The 12767-nt window shown below is 46.0% G+C and overlaps 1 protein-coding gene across 1 annotated transcript in view; it reads right to left on the bottom strand.

Moving 5' to 3' along the window:
• Positions 1-12561, bottom strand: part of LOC118774936 (TNF receptor-associated factor 4-like) — a 34405-nt gene extending 21844 nt beyond the window's left edge. Inside the window, exon 1 of the mRNA XM_036524559.1 lies at positions 11986-12561. Coding sequence (XP_036380452.1) covers positions 11986-12128 — 143 coding nt within the window. The 5' untranslated portion in view covers positions 12129-12561. The remainder of the gene's footprint in view (positions 1-11985) is intronic.
• Positions 12562-12767: the final 206 nt, after the last annotated feature.

Here is a 12767-nt window from a genome sequence, read left to right as displayed (position 1 = left end):
GTGTCTCCCTGTGCCAGCTGCCTCTGCGTTACTCATAACCATCATCCTCCTCATCATCACTTCCTTTGACGGCAACATGACACAGCCACGCACTCGCACACGTCAACCGGCTTATCTACCGTGACTCAGCCAGCACCCACACAGGAGAGAACCTTCCAGACTTTCCTCATCTCTCTTTTAACTATACCGAACATTCTCTAGATAACCATCTCCCTGTGCTTATAAAAAACAAAACAATAACTGGCTCCGTCTCTTTCTCCTCAGGGATGACTGAAAATAAAGCTACAGTTGTGCCCGCTGTTTGGCGAAACTCAGATTCCTCCTCAGCCGTTATTTTCGCCTTGACCGGCTGTGACGAGGGGGAGATTACCCCTCCTCCCCCCTTGTGTATTCCTCAACATTCACAATTCACACCCACTTCATCACGAGCGACAGTGACTCCCACCCCCCCCATTCGATATGTCAAAGCCAGAGTACAGAGCAATAAATCTGTACGTGGGAGGCCCGGCTCTGTTATTGGAACTCATAAACCTGCGCTCCGTATCGCAGGAAGCCGCCGGCCCGGCCTGTGACTGTGCGTGGGCCCGGCCAGGTAGACAGGGAGGCAGGGGAAGGGCATGACGCACTGAGCGAGAGGCGTCACGCAGAACGGGGGCTGGCATCCTCCAGGGTGCACCTCCGAATAACCGCCCCCCTTTTCCGAAAGAGCAACAGCACAAAGCGCACCGCAGCACGCCCACTGCACACTTCAGGACCGAGCACATGCGCGTGAAACAAAAATCACTGACAAACTTTAAATGATCTGTTCACTGAATAACTGAATCACAAATTCGATCTGCACACCAGTCCCCACAAGGGACAGGCTTCAGTGCACGCCATTTAGAGCCGGGGTTTGTTGTTTCGTGCGACTTGCACTAGGCGGCTCGGATTACAGACGCTCCGCGCAACCCTGCCCATCTTCACTTGGCAACAGTTGGGGTAGACCTGTCGCTGTGTGGCCATGGTAACGGTGCAGGGAAGGTGGGCTGTTTGTGCTCCTGGCGGAGTGAGGAGACAGACGGGGGGCTGCGGGCTGCACGCTGCAGACATACAGATAAGGACAGGAGCTCGTCTCGCAGTCCTGAAACCTGCCTGCCGAGTCCCTGGGCAGGCGTGTGCTGGTCGCTGGCAGCCAGGCACGGACTCGCACGCTTCTCCCGCTCCACGGTGGGTCTCAGTTTTCATAAGGAGGGTCTCGCAACAAAGCGACGCTGGGTTCGATCCCCACACACCCCACGGATGCCCTGTGCCTTTTGTTTTGCTGTTTGTTAAACACACAGAATGCGGATGGTGTGAACGCGGCTCCTTTGTCTTAAGAAAGCTTCCTCGAGCATGTCGCACCAGTCAAGAGCATTTTGTAACACCGCCCCTGTTGCTAGGAGAAATGCCTGGCTATTGCGGGGGGGGCGTGCCTGTGTGTGTGTGTGTGTGTGTGCGTGTGTGTGTGTGTGTGTGTGTGTGTGTGGGGGGGGTTCAGTAGCTTTTTGTATCTTTGCAGCAAAGTGGGCTTACAATGACAAAGACAACAAAACATGGGCTCGCGCGGGGAGCGACACACCCCCTCGAAAAAGTTTCGCGTCGTGGGCGCCGCCGCCTTTGTTTGCGGTTGCTGCTCATTGTTGCTGCTCAAGTGGCATCGGGGAAGGAAGGAATGTGGCCTGAGAGAGAGGAGCAGGGGCTGGCGCTCGGCAACAGAGAGCGGCTCCACCAGCAGGCAAACAGAGGCACATCGTCACAGTGGCGACACAACCCCCCCCCCTGCCCCGCTGGTCCCTGTCTAACACGTGACAATGCACTGTCTACCTGAGGAATCGCATTTTCCCTCCGGTAATCACAGCCTGGGCTCACACTGCTGCTTCCTCTCTGAATCTAGACAATATCCTCATACTGCAACGTCACCGCAGCTGTCAGCTGACGGCAGGTTTTACCTAAGGAATGCTCTGCATTAGCAGCGTACTCTGCAGATCTGTTGGTTTCTCAGTGCCATTTACCTCACACAATCATAACTTTGTCTTCATCATACATCGACTGCTAATTATCATATCTTCAAAACCCACCAGTTTCTGACAGCCGTCATGTCCAAAGTATCACTGCGCATCATTGTCCAGCGAGATGTAAGCTTGTTCTGGTGTCAATTACGGTGTACCCGTAGGGTGTACCCCTACAAAAAAGTATGGAATTTTTTTACCATGTAAAATGGAATTTTACAGCCAACAAAATGATCATGAGATCTGAAGAATATGATAATTGCTTAAAAATACCTAACAGCCAATGAAGTACAATCCCCTAGAATTTCTTCGCAGCCTGATGTACAGCAGTTGATACAATTTGCTGTAGGAAATTCTACCCTCCGGCCAAAAGATCAAGATGAGGACGAAACCACAACTTTGAGCGCAAAAGGGGAGTTAAAGTGAATGCGCTGTTTGTTGGAAGGTAGGCCTGTGAGTGTATTTTCACACAAGGTCAGCTGCTTTAGAGAGTAAGACAATCTTCCTTTCTTCCACAGCAGTGACGAAACGCGCGAGGCTCCATGTGACGGAGCAAGTCTGCCCTTTTCCGGACATCTGCTCAAACTGGGGGCAGGAACGGGGATCCGAGCGCTGTCCCGCAGCTAAAATGGGGAGGGCGTGATGGAAGCCGGGGGGGGGGGGGGGGGTCAGTGACCCGTTCCTGCTAGTCCCACAGAGGACGGGACAGATCTGACAGAGGAGAGCAGATGACAGCAGGCAGGAAGGAAGCCGCCTCTGCCGCCCTTTCAGGGGATTTACGGCAATGACCGTGACACCGATGCATTTCTGATAAGGCCGACAATATTGGGTGTGTTGTGTGTGTCCGCCTTTATTAGGGGGTTTAAGCGCTCCGCCGACACCTGTCCGGCTCTAAAAAGAGGGGCCTTTCACAGGGACAGGTGCCTCCTGAAACGGAGACGCCCCCTTTCTCTGTGCTCTGTCCCACCAGCTGCTCCCCATTCAGACCCCAAGTGTGGATTCCTCGCATGCCTGGGTGTAAGCTATGCAACGGGGGGGGGTTCCATGGCTGCTGTCACTCTCTCCACGCAACACCCCAGCCCCACGAAACCCATAATTCCCTGTGGTCAGCTATCGGAGCAGTAGTGGATGCTCAGAACATGCTCAGATAATTAAATGTGTTAAAATTTGTCAGATGGCGCAGACACGCACACACACGCTGGCACGCACGCACACCATTAATCCTTTTCCTCTAACTTCTGGAGACAGCTGAACAATACAACATACTTCACCCCTGTTGCCTTGGTTTCAGATTTATTTCGCACATGCAGTAGGGCTTCCACTTCAGTTATTTTATTTTATACTTGTTAATGTTGCAGTTTTTAATGAAATCACAAAGCATTTACATTGCAGTGAGGCCAAATAGTTATTATTACATAACATTAATATAATAGATTTTGCATTACATAATATCAAATAACAGAGATTATGCAGTGTGTATTTTATCATAACTACACTTAATGTGATGACAAAATATCGTATTTGCTGCATCTACTTCAGGAGAGTAAGTGAAAACTCAGACTGTTATACAGGTCATTTGCTTATGGTCTTTGACTGTTTACGTATATCTACCTGCCCTGCTCCTTGTAGTTTTTAGCTTGTTTATTAATGGGGCTGTATTTCCAGTTACAGGCTCTGATTCAGCCATTTGCCATGTGAGCGTAACACCTCTAAGGCTGAACTTTGACTTTGGAAAGACGTGAGCCCAGCATTTTTTCAAAAAAAAAACAAAGCTTTATGGAAATTTGAGGAATTTTACATAGCTTAGGAAAACGAAGCTGTAAATACACTGACTGTGATGTCATGTTTTTTTTTTTTTTTTTTTTTAAATCAGACATTGGTACAACAACCGGTAAAAACAAATGGTTCCAAAAAGCTAAGCATGCTGGACCATAAGAATTCAGCCTTTTGACGTGCATGATTCGCTGAAGGTTTATTCTTTAGTGGAAGCAAATATGAATTCACAATGATTGATACATTGGTACATAGCCACAAAGCCGGGTCTGCTTTGATTGGTCGTCAAGTGGCAGACTTGGAGGTGTTCCATTGGATAACAGATCAGACATAGCTTTGAGCTGTTCAGAGACCATATCAGCAACGTGCCCCGCGAGCTCGTTCGTCAGTAATCGCGCTGTCATCTTGAATTATTAGACATGCCCGAGCATCCACTGGCCCCTCTCAGATATCTCCTTTTCCTGGCTGGTATCCAGCACTGGAGACGGGCTGAAAGTGTGGCCCAGGCATACAGTGAGCGTTGGCGTGAGGTGCAAGGTGCTTCAGTGCATAGCTGGAATAGCTTTCTCTGTTTGTGCCATAGGGACCAAGTTCAGTTTGTGCAAGCCCTTCTCAGGCAAAGGGCCGGCCGAGACTTGCACCAATCCCCTAAAAAACAGCTTCATGAGATTTTTATTTGTTAAGCCCATCCCTAAGCTTGTAGTAAAAGTAAAATATCAAAAAGATCAGCCATGCAAAGTATCAAAGAAGGCTTAGAACAGGACAGGCATACTGCTGATGAAAAGGGAAAAAGAGACCATTCACATGATCACACCCATTCTTGGAATTCTAAGTTTCCCCCATTGCTCAGGAAGGATTTGAACTTGTATGAATCTTGAATATAAAGCATTCACATATTTTTTGCAGCTATCAGCAGTAATTGGATGAATAGGGGATACAGATGCATGCTTCTTTTGAAAAGAATCTTCCAAGCTGCTGACATTGAACGTTCAAGACAGAAGTACAAAGGAACTTTACAATGACAAAATGGGCCTGCCACACAAACTATGCAATGACTCCATGGAGTCTTCGCTGCATTCCAGAGTGCAGCTGTGTGGAAACGATGGAACATTCTCTCTCTGTCTCACGATGTCATCCTCACAGCTGGAGCTCCGCAGCAACTCTCATCTCACAATAGTCCCTATGAGCCTCTTCGTTATGACATCATCCCAAGGGCTCCTCTAAAGGGCAGGGCCACAAACACATATTTCTTCCTCCTAAAAACCTTCAGCGTGTTTTTTTTTCCCTCTTGTAATTCAATTTCTTGTCTCCACTCTGAAACGTTCATATTAAAAACATCCACAGAAAATACATCAAATGGGACATTACCTCATACTGACAGGCAGTATCATTTACTTGAATTGTGACTGCAATTTTCACTTTGCACCTCCTCTTTCTAGTGGTGTATGTGGGGTCTGGAAGTGACCAGACCAAGGCAGCTGAAAATAGACCACTGCCTCTTTGACCATCAACACATAATTTGTTCCACAATTATTTGCTGCCACACAGTCAAAGCAGAACAAGTTAACATTTGAATCTCCCACACTGTGGTCTTACTAAGCACATCTTTCTTATTTTTAAAATATTCCACTCGCACGGAGATTCATCAAAAGAACACAAGTGATCACAGACATGATCGCTGCGCTGGGAAGACGTTTTCTCTTTGTTTCTTGTGAAGTGAAGCATAAACAGGGCCTTTGAAATGAGCTATAAGAAAAACACACGCCATGCTCCGTTCTATCAATGAGTATCTGTTTACGGAGGGTTCGGCCCACACTTTAATGTCCTTGTTTTGATAAAGAGTTTTTCTGTGTATGCCCAACTCTCCACTGTGTTGATACAATGTCTCTAAACATAAACTCCCAATTTTGCTCTCAAGGGCAGCGGAATGAACCGAGTGTTTGCAGAGCCATATTTCTGAGAAACGGGGTCCTTGATCTCTCGGCTCTGTTTGGCGTGAAGGACAGCCGCCTTAAAATCTAAACACGTGAGCATTTCTGGCTAAGCCTGCTTTCAGGATCCCGTCTGCCCCTTCTGGAGCGAGGAAGGAAAAGCCCAGCGCTCAAGCAGGAATTGCACAAGCGTAATTAAACCCTTTCTCCTTAAAACTCAAACAGAAGGTCAATCACAAACAAAACCCAGTGAAAAGAAACATTATCAACTGCTGATTTGTATCAAGCTTGAAAGAAAGGACAGCCCAGCAGGTGAGAGCCCATTTTCACTTTCTGTCAGCAACAGTAAAGGATTTGGCAGGATTGCATTTTCATCAGAATTGCTTCATCGTATCGTAAGTTTGGGGGTGGGAATTTGAAATGCGGTGATTCTTCGCTTGCGCAACCAGTCACCTCCTTGTCTGCGTGTTCCTCGCTGCTCTGCTGTAATGGAAGGTTCCTGGAAGCCATCGTTTCCATGCCTGAAGCCATGCTTCAATGTATTTTGCTAAATACAGTCTTCGCAAGGGCAAGGCGGCCCACAGCGCAACGTTCAGGGGCAAAGAGCCAATCTGTCCACTCATCAGCTTCACCTACCCACAGCTGCTAAATTATTCACTGTGAAACTCCCCGTCCAATGCCTCAGCATGAAACTGACCTTCCATTGATACCGCCAGCCGCGGTCCGTAGCGGACACCTGTACCAAAATCTTCTCAATGGGTCCACAAAAACCAGTAAGAGAACTTATCTGTGAGTCTACAGAGGCTTTCAGAGCAGTCTGAGGGCGTGAATTAAAGCCTCCTCACACACACGGCCATTCATTGCCTCCGTGGCATGACTCCTGCGGAACCCGGAGCCTCCGAGGATCCCAGCTGCCCGACTGCACTTGGCACGCGCTGCACAGCGCTGGGTCACCAGCGCGCTCCATCTCATTCATCTCCTAAAGAGGCAGCCACTATCTCACAGAGGAGAGAGGCTCCATTCTACGCACCCCAATAAATCTAACACACACACACACACACACACACTCACAAAGGGCCAAGGACCATTCACTGGTCTTTAATGTAGAGAAGAGGAACTTGCCCTGTTCCCCCTTGCAGGTGGAAGTCAAACAGAGCTTCTTCTCTCCCCTATCTGAGCCACCATCAATAAGGGCCTTTCTCCATTCAGATCTCTCCTTCCGTCGCAATAAGCTCATTATACAATAGCTGGGAGCGATCACTTCCAGACAGAGAGTCGTGGGGGCGGTGGGGGTGAGGGGGGGGGGGATAGGATGTAGAAAAGAGATATGGCAGGTGGTGTTGATGCTGGTGTTCCTGTAGAAACAAAGGGAACTGTGGCTTTGCTCCTGGGATGGAGGAGCACGAGACCCATTAAAGCATATCATGCACCCTACTGAACATGCACACACACACGAAAAGAACAAGCAGCTCTTCTCAGAGCCTGGGACCAAAGAAGCGAAACTGGTCGGAGACCCAGCTAATATAGCCTGCAGCACTGACAGTTCAGAAGGATCGTAAAAGCACTCAGACCCGTGTCAAAATATAGGCATGAGCTCAAAGCCCTCTCTTCTCACACAGTAAACCGCATCACTCAGAGTGCTAGACCTGCAGGCAGAGTCGAAGACATGCCTTAATGATCTTTTCTTCTTTTTCCCTTTCTCTAGAAAAGCTAACAGAAGTGATACAGCGTGCGTGGCCAGCCCACACAAACCTGTAATCCCCAGGACGGCCCGGGACAAAGGCTGGCCCAAGTCTGACATTACACGGGTAGAGCATTGAAACCTATAAAAGTGCAGATCAGACAACTCCATCTCCCATTCTACTTCCTCTAGCAAAATTACAGAACACATTTACGGGTCCCAAAAAGATACCTTGTGGCCACAGAGGATTTGAACATGAATAAAATAAACATACAAGCGACAATCTGTGGAGAAAAACTTTCACTACAAACCAGGAGATACTACACCCAAGTGACTTTGAATCACTATTAAAAACATACTACAAATGAGCTGTGTTTTTTTTTATATTAAGCCTGGTAAGACAAAGATTTGTTTTGGCGTGTCTCTATTTGGGTCTCCGCTGGAAAGGCAGAGCACCACATACGTTAGATAAGATAACCGTGCCGTGCTTGTTTGTTTTTTCCTGTACACGTTTTGTTTTAGTGAGGCAGCGAACTCGATGCTCCAGGCAGATACACTGCTCCAGGTCTGCCTGACTGGTTTTCACTGCTGGGGCGTGTGACTGTTGCTGCAGAGTGCAGACAGATAGCCAAAACAAAGTCCACTGTCATCGAAACCTCAACCACTGACAGACTATAAAACAAGAATAGAAGCCTTTGCTCACTGCAGACATGTTACTTGGGGGGGAAAAAAACTCCGCCCAAAAGAGTTAGTTTAATGGATTTAGGCAGTAGTGCCTTCAAAGAAACACCATACGTTTATATTCTTTTAAATATTATTAGCAAACGCAAAGTGGTGGTTCATAACTGGTATTCACTGGTACTTACATGAGTCATTAATTCTCAAGTTAAAATTTCCTATGAGCTCTGTGATTCATGCTACCAGGCTAATTCAGGGTCTTTTATTGTTGTGCAACAGCAGCAAATATGGGTGGGTCCTCAAGTATGGGTTAGCAAGCCAAGACTCATCGCTGCCTGTCTAAAACACGCACATGAAGCCAAAAGTATTCACTATGTTGTCTGATGGTTTGTTTCCTTTTTTCAACAGTGTCCATTGAACAGACCTTGTTAGTCAATGACATTTACTCAGAGAGTGTGGAAGACTACCTAAGACAATCAAATAAAGCACAGGGGATTGTACCTCACTCACCCTTTGCAGTAGGAGACTGTTCTCCATGTTAATCTATTGACTCTCTCCCCATAGATCTCGCCAGGGATCAATGGACTGGCTGTCTGACAACTACAATCCAGTTTTTACTGTGATCTATTGATTCCCTTGGAATCAGCCATGAGTCTGAGCTGCTCCTTAACCGCTCCTGGGGTTATCCGCCATATTTTCTGTTGTGCATTGACCACCATCTCAAAAAGAATGTTCACGTGCTCTCACTATACCTACCGCATAAAATCAACACCATCGCATCTGACTCACTGGACTTTAAACTAAGGGTTCTGACAATGGAAGCCTAATAGTTCCCCTCTATTGCTGAGAACTAAAACACACAGACAGACGTCTGACTGGTTGGAGACAAAGCTGCTGCCAAAATTGCATTAATATTGATGGCCTAATTTAGAAGTAAAATGCCAAACATGAATGAAGAACAGGACGTAACTGATGGTGGTTTATATGACATTTGCATTACTTCAACCGATTTCTCCTCTTCCAGAGCAGCTGTGGTGTGAGGGGGTGCAGTATGAGGCAGTGCAGAACTTCCTTTCTCCTGTGTGTTTAACCTCTTCCTGTCGGTTTCACGGGTCTGACCTACTGCACACCTGTCACAAGAGCTCTTATCTAGCTAATATAGTAAACGAACCTCCACTGTGCAGCTGGGGCAGCTATTCTGATGATTCTCAATCTCGGAAGAACCAGATAAGATAGTGGACATTCACTATCACTATCATTCACATACGGTCACTGAGCCATTTCACATCTGCTAAACTGACACACATACACAAACAAACACACATATCACACATATATACTGTATGAATGTGTACATTATATATATATATATATATATATATATATATATATATATATATATATATATATATATATATATATACAGACAGTATGTATGCATCTAACCAAATAAGGTTGTAAGCACCCTTTCATGAAAAAGCGTGCAAGGAAGTATCACTAATGATGCAGCCTAAATTCATTTTACTGTGTACCATGTTTCTACATACCAGAGGATTTCACAATAATAGCTGCATGAATGCTACACATGCAGAGGTGTGCAGCCTGTAGTCTCCAGATGCCACGGTTGGGAGTTGGGAGCGGGGAACACAGCGGAGTATATCTGCAATAACGCCCACTAGGTCACACATTACTACAGAGCAAAAGGTCCATCTCTGTCTAATCCTAGCTGGGTCACATGCAGTCAGGCTGTCCCCAAACCTCCCCGCCCCCTCCCCCCCAATCCCCCCAGACTGCCACCGCCTAAGGGCAAAATTACACACAGGAAAGACGACAGGGCCTACTGTACCCGAACGAGGACGACCTTGTCCCTTCACTCTTGCGTTTTTGCGGAGCATTTCTCCCACATGTTTGTCATCCGTGACCCCAGCCCAGCGTAATGTTTAACATGTGTCACTCAGATTCCAGAAATCCCCGGGCGGGCCAGAGACAACAACCACCAAAACACCCCCTTCCCCAGTTCCCTGCAAAACCAGACTTTCTGTCAGAGCCGTAACAAATGACTGACTGAACTGGTAATATGTAAAGTCTGTGTGTGAACAAAACATGATATTACATATTTAGAGCCAAATGCACACACACATTTTTGCTACAGCAATGCAGTTGCTGTATGCAGTTGGTGCCAGTGCACAATACCCAAGATAATAAAATGGCTATCCATTCGTTACTCAGATATAGCTTAATGATTCACTTATTAATAACACTGTGAACTCGATTGAACCTATATTTAATGCCCTGCCCTCCAATTGAAGAAAATTCCCTGAAACTTTTCTCATCTTACGAAGTAAACTGATAATGTCGTAGATGTGCAAAATATAGGTAATTACCGTTAGTATTTGCTGTTATCACCTACGTATGTATTATAAAGTGCTGTGAACGTGAGCCAACTGATTCATAAAAGTGTTTGTAATGTAAAAGTGCTTGTAATGAACATGTGGTGAACATGTTAAAAACATTCCGAATATTACCAGCTAGCGAGCAACGTCAAAAAGGACTGTGTGAGAGGAACTACACGCAACTTTAATTTGCATTCTATTACACACACACACACACACACACACACACACACACACAGAGAGACTTCCTTTACCTTATGTTCTCGTACTGAAGCTAGTGCCCAACACAGATTGTGATGTTGCCTGCCACGGCAAAAGTAATTCTAGCTAACGTTAATTTTTTCCAATAAAATAGATTTTTCCCATTGCAATATTGAATGCTACACTGATTATGGACGCTTAGTGATGTAAACACGGAAATCATAGGTGCTCATGACAAAGGTGGCCGGCTAGGTGATTGCCTAAATAAACTTTATTCTGTCGAGGTCATCAGAATTTCTTTTCAAAATTTCCCTCAGACACGAGCAAAGCAGAGTTACTTGGCCAGTTAAGCTTGACATTACAGAAAATCACCAATAACTAACTAAACAACTTTATCCCCCTTTAGACAGGCTAACAGCTAGCAAGCATTTGTCGACACAGGTAACTAGGAGCCGAGGGCATTCGTCTACGATGGCGTTTACACTGTCGCTAGAAAGCTATGACTTGTACCTAACTACCTAGCACGTTTTAGCTAGATTTAGGTAGTAATACTCGACTTTGGCTACCACTGCAAAACAAGCTAACTTAGTTAATGTTAAATAAATGGTTTCCTTATTAGCCATCAGACTACCGCGATAAATTCGTTGACTGTTATAGTCTAGCTAACTAGCTAGCACTCCTTAGCTAACTAGCATCGCTTTTTAAACCACTGCACTGAATGTAAATTGTAATAAATCGTAGCTATAAATGTTGCGGGAGGCTGATTGAGTACTTCTGGGGGTTCGCCAGCTTTTCCCTGCTCAGCCCGAATTTGAAAGATGCAGACCGCCGCTGCCATGAAAGAGAACCTTTCACCGGTGAACCTCTCTTAAAGTGACAACTACCTTTTCGTTTCGGTACAGAGTAACATTGTAGACCTTAGAACATAATCACTAACCTTAACATCTGCCTGCTTGCTAGATTTAAACAGTCTTCTATGTGTGTTGGTTTGCTAACATTAGCTGTCTCATTAAGAAGAATGCGCTTTACTTTGGTGGCTGGTGGTGGATTGTATATATCATTATATCATGGAGAAACCGTAGACACTAACGTTAGGTATCGACTCCCAATAAAGTTGACCATTTTGTTCAGAGTGTTTTATGACCAAGCATTTCAGAGGATTTGTTGAATTGAAAAAATCAGTGTTTTGTGACGTTAAGTCACCACCCTGTTTGTTCTACCTAGCATCTGCTGTGGAGATATTTTGAATTTACAAAACTAATCTATCTGATCAAGAAACAACAACTGAGGTAGAGGCTTACCTTAGGAATTCCTGTAGACAGGTGTCACAGAATCGATGTCCACAGGTAGAAACCTGCACGGGTTCTCGCATTGTCTTACTACATAAAGGACACTGGAACCGTCTCTTTGGTTTCTCCAAAAACTTATAGTCGAAGCCCGGCATTCCTGCTGGAAATCTGGCTTGTTACAAATGTTTTATGCAGATACAAATAACTGTTTTTTCCTCTTTCTCCTGGTGCAACTTCACAGCTTTGTAACGTGGTAGCTGGCTAGCTATGTCTATACATTAATCCGTCACTCGGAGCCTTCAAATTTCAAGTCCATTACTCAAATGTAGATGGTTTTAGCTGCAGGGTGGCTTCAAATAGTCGGCTTTCTGTTGTCGAAACCGTGTTAGTAGCTGTAACGAACGAGAACGAAGGGTATTATAACCGGACGAAGCGCTCTGACCGTCTGCCGAAAGCTGCCAACTGGTTTCTTCCAAAGACACGCTGGCGACGTCTGCTCAGACGGGGACAGTCTACACAGTAATCGGAACGGGAATTAATTGTACGGCTAAGGCCATGTACACAAAGCACCGTCCCTCCTCCCAGAGCCGATCGCGCTGACTTACTGGCTGAGGGCAATGTTTTTGCTCCATCTGGCTGAGGTGGTGACACCAAAAACCCGCCCACATTAAGGGAGGAGCCGAATGTACATTTAAATCCGTCCTCCGTCTGCTTTTTTTGTTGCTGGGTCACATTTATAGGGATATGTGCCGTTTGATAATGGCAGTTTTTGCGTAGTCGCTCCCATCAACGCT

Source organism: Megalops cyprinoides, chromosome 3 (genome assembly GCF_013368585.1).
Source record: "Megalops cyprinoides isolate fMegCyp1 chromosome 3, fMegCyp1.pri, whole genome shotgun sequence".
In the NCBI taxonomy this organism is placed as follows: domain Eukaryota; kingdom Metazoa; phylum Chordata; class Actinopteri; order Elopiformes; family Megalopidae; genus Megalops; species Megalops cyprinoides.
This window is presented reverse-complemented; position numbering and strand designations above follow the sequence as displayed.